The sequence below is a fragment of the Schistocerca serialis genome, chromosome 1, assembly GCF_023864345.2.
Source record: "Schistocerca serialis cubense isolate TAMUIC-IGC-003099 chromosome 1, iqSchSeri2.2, whole genome shotgun sequence".
NCBI lineage: Eukaryota > Metazoa > Arthropoda > Insecta > Orthoptera > Acrididae > Schistocerca > Schistocerca serialis.
Window position 1 is genome coordinate 757806363 of NC_064638.1, and position 13434 is coordinate 757819796.

The 13434-nt window shown below is 43.4% G+C and overlaps 1 protein-coding gene across 1 annotated transcript in view; it reads left to right on the forward strand.

Annotated features, from left to right (window-relative positions):
• LOC126482214 (heat shock protein 70 B2-like) overlaps positions 1-13434 on the forward strand; it is a 139436-nt gene that overhangs the window by 99609 nt on the left and 26393 nt on the right. Inside the window, exon 6 of the mRNA XM_050106196.1 lies at positions 7667-7936. Coding sequence (XP_049962153.1) covers positions 7667-7936 — 270 coding nt within the window. The remainder of the gene's footprint in view (positions 1-7666; positions 7937-13434) is intronic.

A 13434-nucleotide genomic window follows, 5' to 3' on the forward strand; every position in this document is an offset into this window, starting at 1 on the left:
GGTCTATACAAGGGCGATGTACTTGAGGACAATATTATGGAAATGGAAGAGGAGGTAGATGAAGATGAAATGGGAGATATGATACTGCGTGAAGAGTTTAACAGAGCACTGAAAGACCTAAGCCGAAACATTCTATTGGAACTACTGACAGCCTTGGGAGAGCCAGCCCTGACAAAACTCTGCCATCTGGTGAGCAAGATGTATCAGACACGCGAAATAGCTTCAGACTTCAAGAAGAATATAATAATTCCAGTCCCAAAGAAAGCAGGTGTTGACAGGTGTGAAAATTACAGAACTATCAGTTTAATAAGTCATAGTTGCAAAATACTAACACGAATTCAGTACAAATATAGTATAGATTTAAGTGTCAGGAAGTCGTTTCTGAAAATATCTGTATGGAGTGTAGCCATGTATAGAAGTGAAAAATGGACGATAAGTAGTTTGGACAAGAAGAGAATAGAAGCTTTCGAAATGTGATGCTACAGAAGAATGCTGAAGATTAGATGGGTAGATCACATAACTAATGAGGAGCTACTGAATAGAATTGAAGAGAAGAGGAATTTGTCGAAAAATTTGAGTAGAAGAAGGGATCGGTTGGTAGGATACGTTCATCAAGGTATCACCATTTAGTATTTGAGGGAAGCGTAGAGGGTAAAAATCGTAGAGGGAGACCAAGAGATAACGACACTAAGCAGATTCAGAAGGATGTAGGTTGCAGTAGTTATTCGAAGATGAAGAGGTTTGCACAGTATAGAGTAGCATGGAAAGCTGCATCAAACGATTCTCTGGACTAAAGACAACAACAAGAAGAATGGGTCTGAGGTAAATCTGACGGCACCACAGTGTACTTGGGTATATAAAACGAATTCACGAATTTTCCTGAATCACGAACAAAATAAAACGATTTGTCACTTTAGTTGAGTCAACAAAATCAAAGAATATTGTTACAGCGCAGTAGAGTGGCAGATTTTCCACTTACTGAAGGTAAATGATCGGTACTCTAAGATACCCAAAATGTGTCATTTATCGGCTGAGATCACATAACGTCGCACTTCCTTACAAACTGGTACCGTTCCCATGCATTTACGTAACGATTCCCACAAAATATGTCAAAGTCTCGGTAACGCAAAAAGAGCGTGCTGGGTACCTGGTTGTTTTTTTTTCATGAGACCAAGATGAAATCACACAAATTAAACAGCTAATATTTTCAGTTAATATGAACGTAAACTATTAGACACGCCTTGTGTTTACAAGCCTGTCACAAATGTTGTCCGCTGCAGTGAACCTACAACGCTTTTAAATCCAGCAAATTAGCTCCCAGCTAAGTAAACACTCTGTTGTATTGCTGTTACCTTTCTGTACGTGCAACTGGTGCTTTATATTGTTGAAAAACTTATTGGCTTTTAAGCTGTTGAGTTCCAATAATTAATATACACTGGAATCAAGTATATCGTTCCTAAGATTAAAGTTTTGGTATGCACCTCAAAATTAGTTAGGGTTTTAAACAATTTTATAAAATACGGGAATTTTTACGTGTCTTTGACAGCTCTACACACTTTTTTCTTATATTTAGTTAAACATTTTCGTTTTTTACTACCGATTCTCAGTTTTAGTCTTTCCATCCTAATGTCCATCGGACAAGCATATGTGGTAATACATTCAGTCACTATTCATGTAATTCTGCGCTCATTACAGTGGGCAGTACTATCGATGGTAGTATGCATCTCACGCGTCGCTGGTTCTCTGGAACATCCGGAGCTGTGCCCGCCTTTTCCCGCAGGAGGCACTGTCTTGCTGTTTCGTTCAGAAACGCCCGCCTTTATGCGAGGCAACGGCAGAGTCGTTCAGGTTTCGCGTGTCACGGTCGTATGCAGTTGAGTCGCGCAAAAAATATATGATGTGGATGAAATATGAGTTTGGAAATTTTCCGTCGAATGATAGATCAACAGTGCGTGATTAATCGCTTTATTCGCGGAGTGTGCGCGTAATTTCACGTGAAAACAGTGGACATTCCACAATCGTCATTCTTAGTCGTTTGCCTTTGTTAGTCTCCAATGCTATTATTTGAATAGTTATTAAGGCTACCGTAAACTATTACAACGAGATAGCTTAATTTGGAAAAGTAATGCAGTAAAGACAAACTTCAGTTTGATAGTGGAACTAAATGTAACTGCTAATATGAACATGATTGGGTCTAACGATTGTAGGGAAGTGTATCAGCTACAAACTCACTGAACGAAGTAAATTGTATGAACTTTTATCCTTTGAAAGTACTCTTCTCGCTTAAAGTTGGAGAGCTTTAATAACCGTAAGACACATTTCCGTTTCGGAAAACGTAGTCACGTATCGTACGAAGCATGTTCTCTCTGTTAGCCATATCCGTCTCCGATCGCAAAAAAAAAAAATTAATTAAGAATCAGCAAAACACAGTGGCAGGGAGATTACATCATGTCGCATGCATATTGTCCTTCTAAAGAGTTAAACGAAATGAAGAGGAATCAAACTCTGCGCCGAGCAGGCGCGTTGGGATATGGCGAAGTTAATTTAATCCAGGCTGTTCGTTATATATTTGATCTGACAGAGCTATTAATTCGTAATGGTTTTTAGGTCTACAATGATTTTTAAAAGTGAAAAAATGGCTGCTAAATTGCTGTCTTATGGAGAATGTATATAGAGCATCAACATTAACCGACAAATACTGTCCTGAAAAAAAAGGATAGTTTCCTTTGAAAAAACTAATTTGATACTTATCTCGTTGGTCAATAAGGCTACGTTAGAACGTTGTTCGCGATCTTTTGATGCTATTCGTCAAAGTGAAATGGCTTATCAATACAGCGTTTCAAAGAAATATCTGAAGTGAAACAGAAGCCTCATCCCATACACGGGAATTGAGCATGCGACGATACCTCATGGGCACGGAGGCCGTTTGAGGTTCCATGGCTCGCTCTACAACTGGAACAACGTGGACACTTCGACTGAAATGGCTCGAGTGGCGCTCCTCAGGAAAAACCGCTCCCACACCGAACAATGATGCAGTTATTTAATTTTATTTTTTAATTTATTTTTCATACAGATTACAAATTTTTAAATAGAAATTCGTACATGGAATACGAGTTGTTCAGAAGAAATGATTTTAGGTCAGATTTACAACTTGCTCTGCTACCTGTCAGACACTTTATTATACACTCCTGAAAATGGAAAAAAGAACACATTGACACCGGTGTGTCAGGACCCACCATACTTGCTCCGGACACTGCGAGAGGGCTGTACAAGCAATGATCACATGCACGGCACAGCGGACACACCAGGAACCGCGGTGTTGCCCGTCGAATGGCGCTAGCTGCGCAGCATTTGTGCACCGCCGCCGTCAGTGTCAGCCACTTTGCCGTGGCATACGGAGCTCCATCGCAGTCTTTAACACTGGTAGCATGCCGCGACAGCGTGGACGTGAACCGTATGTGCAGTTGACGGACTTTGAGCGAGGGCGTATAGTGGGCATACGGGAGGCCGGGTGGACGTACCGCCGAATTGCTCAACACGTGAGGCGTGAGGTCTCCACAGTACATCGATGTTGTCGCCAGTGGTCGGCGGAAGGTGCACGTGCCCGTCGACCTGGGACCGGACCGCAGCGACGCACGGATGCACGCCAAGACCGTAGGATCCTACGCAGTGCCGTAGGGGACCGCACCGCCACTTCCCAGCAAATTAGGGACACTGTTGCTCCTGGGGTATCGGCGAGGACCATTCGCAACCGTCTCCATGAAGCTGGTCTACGGTCCCGCACACCGTTAGGCTGTCTTCCGCTCACGCCCCAACATCGTGCAGCCCGCCTCCAGTGGTGTCGCGACAGGCGTGAATGGAGGGACGAATGGAGACGTGTTTTCTTCAGCGATGAGAGTCGCTTCTGCCTTGGTGCCAATGATGGTCGTATGCGTGTTTGGCGCCGTGCAGGTGAGCGCCACAATCAGGACTGCATACGACCGAGGCACACAGGGCCAACACCCGGCATCATGGTGTGGGGAGCGATCTCCTACACTGGCCGTACACCACTGGTGATCGTCGAGGGGACACTGAATAGTGCACGGTACATCCAAACCGTCATCGAACCCATCGTTCTACCATTCCTAGACCGGCAAGGGAACTTGCTGTTCCAACAGGACAATGCACGTCCGCATGTATCCCGTGCCACCCAACGTGCTCTAGAAGGTGTAAGTCAACTACCCTGGCCAGCAAGATCTCCGGATCTGTCCCCCATTGAGCATGTTTGGGACTGGATGAAGCGTCGTCTCACGCGGTCTGCACGTCCAGCACGAACGCTGGTCCAACTGAGGCGCCAGGTGGAAATGGCATGGCAAGCCGTTCCACAGGACTACATCCAGCATCTCTACGATCGTCTCCATGGGAGAATAGCAGCCTGCATTGCTGCGAAAGGTGGATATACACTGTACTAGTGCCGACATTGTGCATGCTCTGTTGCCTGTGTCTATGTGCCTGTGGTTCTGTCAGTGTGATCATGTGATGTATTTGACCCCAGGAATGTGTCAATAAAGTTTCCCCTTCCTGGGACAATGAATTCACGGTGTTCTTATTTCAATTTCCAGGAGTGTATTAGGCAAATGACCAAAAATTTTTGTTTTTGCATACTGAACTCCTTTCCGTGCCACTGACAGCTTTAAACTGGATAATAAAGCTCGTCCTTTCCTCTAGTGTTGTGGGTGTGGACATAATTAATCTTATCAAATTGTGATGGATTATTTATGATGAATGTCCTTAACGAATGTATGTATGACGATAACCCTAATGGATCTGAGATAAATCCGATAGTATTACAATGTAACTGGTCTAACTCTTTGAAGGGGAACCTACTCGGTCACCGTGGGTGGCACCGCGTATTATTCATACTGCTCGCTTATGTGCGAGCATAACCTGATGAGTTACCCCAGACAATTATACCATAAGACATGCAGACCACAAGACGTGTATGTCAGGAGATTGATTCGATTGTTTCCAAGATTATAGCGGAAATAGCTAAACTTAATTGTTTGGAAAGCTCAGTAACGCACTACATGTCCAAGGTTTCATCAGTACGTACACCCAAGAATTTGGAACATAATTCCCTAATTACCATCTGCTGTCCATGTGTTACATGGGTTGTTAGTTTGATTATACTGGTTGTACAGAAATGAACACAGTGCATTTTCTCAAAATTTGGGGAGATTCTATTTCACACAACCACTCAATAATTCTTTGGAAAACATAATTAACTATTGTAAGGTGGCAGAATAAATGGTCAGATTCACACCTTACATGAGACCTTTACAAATCGCAATGAGAAGGTGAAGATGACACCTAACGTAAATCGACAGTTCTGAGAACATTTGCCTATCAATATGTAATGCAAAAAGGGATGACAGTCAATTGATGGTAATTAACACACCATTCCTATACAATGCATGACTTTGAGCGGAAGGTAGAACAGGGAACGCAAGTCGAGTCGCGTTTAGTTTTGAAAAGCCAGCTCCACAATGGTGTAGTGAAACCGCGCTGTGGAAGTTACTCTGGCCACCACTTAAAGGGGTGGCAGGAAGGAGGACAGCGACCCCAGGCCAGGTGATTCAAGCTGGAGGGCCACCTGTAGTGCGGGCATCAGTACAAGAGCAGAGAAGAAGCTTTAGAAAACTGCGTTTCGAAATGTCAGTGGGATACAAACAAAAGCAAGTGATGCATTTTTGTCCAGCGAGTGCGACAAATGGATAGGTCAATGTACTTTAGGCATCTAGAACGGGCACAAAACGTCCGATTGGTAGAAACTCACTAGGAGGGAGAAAACTACTGAAGTTTAGATGCAGTTTGATAGAAGGGACGTTGCGATTGGTAGAAGGTGTTTCTACAAAATAAGAGGAATGCTCCTATTGGTCGAAAAAAGCCGTGACATGAAAAAGGAACCCAAGTGGAGGGAGGCAGTTCTGTCATGAGAGGACAAGAGAGAAATTTTGGTTAAGGGACTCTTCCCTGAATTGGTGTCAAGTGCACAATGGAGTGCTTAACGCTCTGTACAATGCAGAGAAGAAATTGGTGTGTGCATGGCATTCACAGCAGCTGCACTTCAGCTAAAATTAGCTGTAGCTCCAACTGTGGAGAAACGAACCAGGCAAATTAGTTAATTGTTCTTGTGAGAACTGAGAGGGCACTATAATATGAACACTGCTCCAAGAATGTGCGTGTATATCGCCACATAATAAGACTAGGGCTGAGTACGTGTTTTCTCGCATAACGAGAATCATAGGGAAAGTTTCTGCTGGAAAGTTCAGCTAAGGCCAGATTAGTTTTGTAGGAATTTGAGTGGGAGAGAGTGGTCTTGCAGAAAGCAGCACGTCGCAGCTTAAGGTAAATACCGTGTGCAGAGGCGTAAACTTTTTTGGTTCACTAGCTTGCGTCCACTGTAAACTAGAGCAGCCTTGGTAATCTTGCACTCAAATTTGTCACTTGACTAACCATCCACCATAGACTTGATTGTCATCCTAAATAATACCGAACTTTGAACAGGAATCAGACGATTGTCGTAGTACTGACTAACATCATAACGTATGTGTAGGAGCAATTTTGTAAAGAAACGTCCAATTATAGTTTCATATTATTGTGCTCTAGGATTAATGTAAAGAAACTTACAATTAAACTTTCATAATATTGTGCTTAAGATTAATATTCTTTCAGAGAGTTAATATGTAACATTGTTGTGTATAAACTTATTTCACTTTTTGATGTTGGCAAGTTGCATTATCCATCGCACTGTTTTTATGTTGGCGAGTTGAAAACTGTGTGAAAAGCTGTAATTTGGTGAGAAATATTGCGACATTAAATTTGTCTTTACAACCCACACAGTTGTTCTCAATTCAAGAATAAGCAAGCAACCATACACTATCTCTTCTGTTGTTTTCTCTCTAACGTGATTTAGTATAACAATAGAATCATGTGAAAAAGTATTAATGCTTCCTGCTGAATGTTAAGTGGAACGTCATTCACATATGTTAGGAATAGGAGTGCACCCAACGTTGAACCCTGTGGGACTCTCATAGCAATTGCTCCCCAGTGACTAAAATTTTCTGTCTCTGCAACACTGTTTGAATTATTCAGTACAACTTTTTTCATTCTGTTTGTTAAGTAAAATTCAAACGAGTTGTGTGAAAAGCCGTCAATACCATAAAACTTGAGTTTTTTTAAGAGTGTAACATGATTTACACAAGCAAACGCCTTGCAAAGATTACAAAAAATCCCGGCTGTCGATATTCTATTTTTTAAGCCTTGTAATATGAGGTGTATAAATAGCATTCTCAGTCTAGCAGTCCTTCTGTAACCAAACCGTGGTACGCTAAGTGAATGTTTCTACTTAAATGTGATGTACCATCACGTACACTAACTTTTCGACTATTTTGGAAAAAGATATCTGTAAGGAAATTGGACGGTAATTAATTAAGCCTTTCTTATAAAGAGGTTTAACAATTGCATATTCTAATCTGAAAGGAGGCAAGAAGTCTGTTTCACTCCTACATAATTTTTCTCGCGCTTCTCTTAAATTGCTTCAGAGGGAGAATGGTTTTGTATTCCCGCACCCCTTAAGCTAACGGCTAGTGGTGTGTCCTTAGTAACGCTGGCTGTGCTGTGGCAGGACTTCTTCTGCGGCAAGACGCTGAACCTGTCCATCAACCCGGACGAGGCGGTGGCGTACGGCGCGGCGGTGCAGGCGGCCATCCTGAGCGGCGACACGAGCTCGCAGATCCAGGACGTGCTGCTGGTCGACGTGGCGCCGCTCTCGCTCGGCATCGAGACCGCGGGCGGCGTCATGACCAAGATCGTCGAGCGCAACGCGCGCATCCCCTGCAAGCAGAAGCAGACCTTCACCACCTACTCCGACAACCAGCCCGCCGTCACCATTCAGGTGCGTGCCCTTCCCTCTACGCTGCTACTGAGGCACGGAATTGGATGTTGCATGCCGAAGCATGGAACTGTGAAGGCCAGAAGTCGAACCGCGCTAGTGTTTCGTCAAATGTGTCCGAACAGACTCAGCTTTTCCATTTGGAGAACTACTAACGTAAACCTACCGGGACTGTTATTTGAGGAGCATCGTTTGGTTCAAATGGCTCTGAGCACTATGGGACTTAACATCTATGGTCATCAGTCCCCTAGAACTTAGAACTACTTAAACCTAACTAACCTAAGGACAGCACACAACACCCCGCCGGGAATCGAACCCGGGAACCCGGGCGTGGGAAGCGAGAACGCTACCGCACGACCACGAGATGCGGGCCGAGCATCGTTTCAAATCGTGTTAAGTGCACAGATCATAATTCTACAGGAAGTGAAAAAAAAAAAAGTTTCGCTTCCTAACCAAATTAAACGTGTCCGAATTCTCGACGGCACAATCTATTTAGATTATATTCCAGAATTAATCATGATTTAAGTCACTTCCCAATGCATGAAGGCACCATTTTAATTGCACTTAATACGTTTTGAACCAGTTCACTGAACAAAGCGCGGTTTGATCCAATCATGTTTTCGCATAATATGGTTGGTAACGCCCCCACGAAACATGCACCTTGCCATCGGTGAGGTGGCTTGGCGAGCCTCAGCAGTACAGATAGCCGAACTATAGGTTCAGCCACAACGGTGGGGTATCTGTTTGGGAGGCCAGACAAACGTTTGGTTCCTGAAGAGAGGCAGCAGCCTTTTCAGTAGTTGCAACGGCAACAGTCTGTATGATTGACTGATCTGGCCTTGTAACAGCAACCAAAACGCCCTTGCTGTGCTGGTACAGTGAACGGGTGAAAGCGAAGGGAATCTCTAGCCATCATTTTTTCCGAGGGCATGCAGATCTGCTGTATGTTTAAATGAAGGTTTCCTCTTGAGTAAAATATTCCGGAGGTAAAACAGCCGCCAATTCGGATGTCCAGGCGGGAACTAGTCAGGAGGATGTCGTCATCAGGAGAAACAAAACTGGCATTCTACGGATCGAACTGTGGAGTGTTAGATCCCTTAATCGCGCAGGTAGGTTAGAAAATTTAAAACGGTAAATGGATGGATTGAAGTTAGATACAGTGGGAATTAGTGAAGTTCTGTCGCAAGAGAAACAGGACTTCTGATCAAGCGAATACAGAGTAATAATGTGAAATCAAATACGGGTAATGCAGGAGAAGATTTAATAATGAATAAGAAAATAGGAATGCGGGTAAGCTACTATGAACAGTATTGTGATCGCATCATTGTAGCCAAGGAAGATACAGAGCCTACATCCACGACAGCAATGCACGTTTACATGCCAACAAGCTCCCCAGATAATGGAGAGATTGAAGAAATGTATGAGCAGATAAAATAAATTATTCAGATTGTTAAGGGAGACGAAACTCTACCATCTGGTGAACAAGATGTATGAGACAGGCGAAATACCCTCAGACTTCAAGAAGAATATAATAATTCCAATCCCAAAGAAAGCAGGTGTTGACAGATGTGAAAATTACGGAACTATCAGTTTAATAAGTCACAGCTGCAAAATACTAACGCGAATTCTTTACAGACGAACGGAAAAGCTGGTAGAAGCGGACCTCGGGGAAGATCAGTTTGGATTCCGTAGAAATGTTGGAACACGTGAGGCAATACTAACCTTACGACTTATCTTAGAAGAAAGATTAAGAAAAGGCAAACCTACGTTTCTAGCATTTGTAGACTTAGAGAAAGCTTTTGACAATGTTAAGTGGAATACTCTCTTTCAAATTCTAAAGGTGGCAGGGGTAAAATACAGGGAGCGAAAGGCTATTTACAATTTGTACATAAACCAGATGGCAGTTATAAGAGTCGAGGGGCATGAATGGGAAGCAGTGGTTGGGAAAGGAGTGAGACAGGGTTGTAGCCTCTCCCCGATGTTATTCAATCTGTATATTGAGCAAGCAGTAAAGGAAACAAAGGAAAAATTCGGAGTAGGTATTAAAATTCATGGAGAAGAAGTAAAAACTTTGAGGTTCGCCGATGACATTGTAATTCTGTCAGAGACAGCAAAGGACTTGGAAGAGCTGTTGAACGGAATGGACAGTGTCTTGAAAGGAGGATATAAGATGAACATCAACAAAAGCAAAACGAGGATAATGGAATGTAGTCAAATTAAATCGGGAGATCCTGAGGGAATTAGATTAGGAAATGAGACACTTAAAGTAGTAAAGGAGTTTTGCTATTTAGGTAATAAAATAACTGATGATGGTCGAAGTAGAGAGGATATAAAATGTAGACTGGCAATGGCAAGGAAATCGTTTCTGAAGAAGAGAAATTTGTTAACATCGAGTATAGATTTAAGTGTCAGGAAGTCGTTTCTGAAAGTATTTGTATGGAGTGTAGCCATGTATGGAAGTGAAACATGGACGATAACTAGTTTGGACAAGAAGAGAATGGAAGCTTTCGAAATGTGGTGCTACAGAAGAATGCTGAAGATAAGGTGGGTAGATCACGTAACTAATGAGGAGGTATTGAATAGGATTGGGGAGAAGTTTGTGGCACAACTTGACTAGAAGAAGGGATCGGTTGGTAGGACATGTTTTGAGGCATCAAGGGATCACAAATTTAGCATTGGAGGGCAGCGTGGAGGGTAAAAATCGTAGAGGGAGACCAAGAGATGAATACACTAAGCAGATTCAGAAGGATGTAGGTTGCAGTAAGTACTGGGAGATGAAGAAGCTTGCACAGGATAGAGTAGCATGGAGAGCTGCATCAAACCAGTCTCAGGACTGAAGACCACAACAACAACAAGGGAGACGAAAATTTAATTGTGATGGGGGACTGGAATTCTATAGTAGGAAAAGGTAGGGAAGCAAAAAATAGTAGTTGACTATGGACAGGTGGAAAGGAATGACAGAGGAAGCCGCCTGGTAGGCTTGCACAGCAAACAGTAGCGTGGGTTGGTTGGTTGGTTTGTGGGATTGAAGGGACCCGACTACCAGGGCCTGCATCAAACCAGTCGTGGGTCTGAAGACCACAACAACAGCCGGCCGATGTGGCCGAGCGGTTCTAGGCGCTTCAGTCTGGAGCCGCGCGACTGCTTCGGTCGCAGGTCCGAATCCTGCCTCGGGCATGGATGTGTGTGATGTCCTTAGGTTAGTTAGGTTTAAGTAGTTCTAAGTTCTAGGGGACTGATGGCCTCAGATGTTGAGTCCCATAGTGCTCAGAGACATTTTTTGAACCACAACAACAGCAAAATGTTTGAAACGTTCATTTCAATTTTTTAGTGATTTTATTGTTGGACACAGACCATCACGTAAGAAAATAAAGTTATTAAATGTTTTTGACGGTAGATCGACGTTTTACAGTCTTGCGCTTAGTCCATCTTCCTAGAGCAAGAGAAGGATCAGGTGACAGTCTCTTATTGTTCTACAATAATGAGTTCAGCTATTTACTGCAGAATGATAGTGATGACTCAAAAACAGCATAACAATTTAACGCTTCAGAAGCAGTATTATAAATATCACTGTCATCTACCTCGTACGACACAACAATGGAATTTCGATTGCTTTCTCCTGTATAATGATTTCCAGTTCTTTATAGTTTTGCAGGTGAAGGGGTTTTCATCATATAACTGAGCGGCGATCTTGTTATATTTTGTTCGGTACGCTGTAAACTTTATTTTTTACTTTCGCTATGTAGAATACTGGGATGCTTCCATGCTTAAGCCTGCCTTCTTTGTGATTACAAGGCGGCTTATCTCGGTTGAAGTACCTAAATCGAAATAGGCCTGCTTACGTCATAATTAAAGATACTAAAATTCAACAAAAATATAAAAAACATGCGTTTACGCAATCTTTCCGCACGAACAACACATCAATGCACTGTAACTACAAATTTCACTGAAAATGATCATTCGTGAACTACTTCAGGTTTCCGTTTCACGCTGTCAGTTTTCGCAGCTCTAGTTCTCATTCCACTTCCTTTCGATCGCTCTCCCACAACTAAATAGCCTCCATGGTGATCGAAAATGCACAGTAATGCAATCAAAATCAGTGCCAGATGGAAATACTGGGAAGAGACTACAAAAGAGCGGGCTAATAACGCAAGCTGAGAAATACGACTTGAACGTAATACCTTTCTAACTGTCGGCTCCACTGTGCGTAATACGATTTCGTCCGATTCATGTTTTTCAGCAGTAAATTACTATGGGACAGAATACGAAATGACCCGGTCTGACTGAAAGGCGTTAAAGATCATACCACAATTGCGGTGAAAACGTAGCAGAGTGTATTTTGACATCAGCTGCATTTGATACGTTTTGAAACGATGTTCCTCATACCCCGCTCCACGTTAAACCTGCAACACAGTGATGACAACATGCAATGATCGTCAACTTGCCGCGCGGTTTAAGGCAGCTTGTCACGGTGCTTGCGGCTCCCCCCGTCGGAGGTTTGAGTCCTCCCTCGGGCATGGGTGTGTGTGTTGTCCATAGTGTAAGTTAGTTTAAGTTAGATTAAGTAGTGTGTAGGCTTAGGGATCGATGACCTCTGCAGTTTGGTCCCATAAGACCTTACCACAGATTTCCACAATTTCAACTTGTATGAGGCGTATTACTTGCTTGGATATGCAAATGATTAACGTTTCAGTAAAAGCCGACGATGCACACTGGCGTGCAAAAATTGAGGACGAAAGTAACTCCCGCATAATGTATCGCTGCCAAGGAACATAACTCGATGAGGCTTGAACCAAACATAGAAAGAACTGCTACAGCGTAGTACGGAAGGTAGCTGAAAGGAATACGAAATGAGACGAACAGAAATGACGCTTTTATTCGAATATAATAAATAGACTGAACCGAGCGAGGTGGCGCAGTGGTAGCACACTGGACTGGCATTCGGGTGGACGACGGTTCAATCCCGCGTCCGGCCAACCTGATTTAGGTTTTCCGTGATTTCCTTAAATCGCTCCAGTTTCCTTTGAAAGGGCACGGCCGACTTCCTTCCCCGTTCTTCCCTAATCCGATGAGACCGATGAACTCGCAGTTTGATCTCTTTCCCCAAAACAACCCAACCCAAGTCGCTGCGGTTCATGATGGTCCGCTTGACATTACAAAGGCGGAACATAGCTCTTAACGGAGTGTGTGATCACCAAGGATGGTAATGAACGCTCTATAATGTGCTCCCGTGCTGGCCAGAAGATTCCTGATGGTAGGTCATTCCATTCTTCAACCAGTGAGGTTGACAACTGCGTGATGGTCGTTCGAACATGTGGACGTGTTGCAGTATGTCTCCCCAATGTATCCCACAAGAGCTCAATGGGTTTTAAGTCGGGGGAAAGGGCAGGTCAGTTCATTCGCCGAATGGAACAAAGAGCAAATAGCTCCTCGACCTACGCTGTTCCATGCGGTCGCGCGTTGTACATAAAAATGAAGTCAGGATCGAAATCAGCCATGAA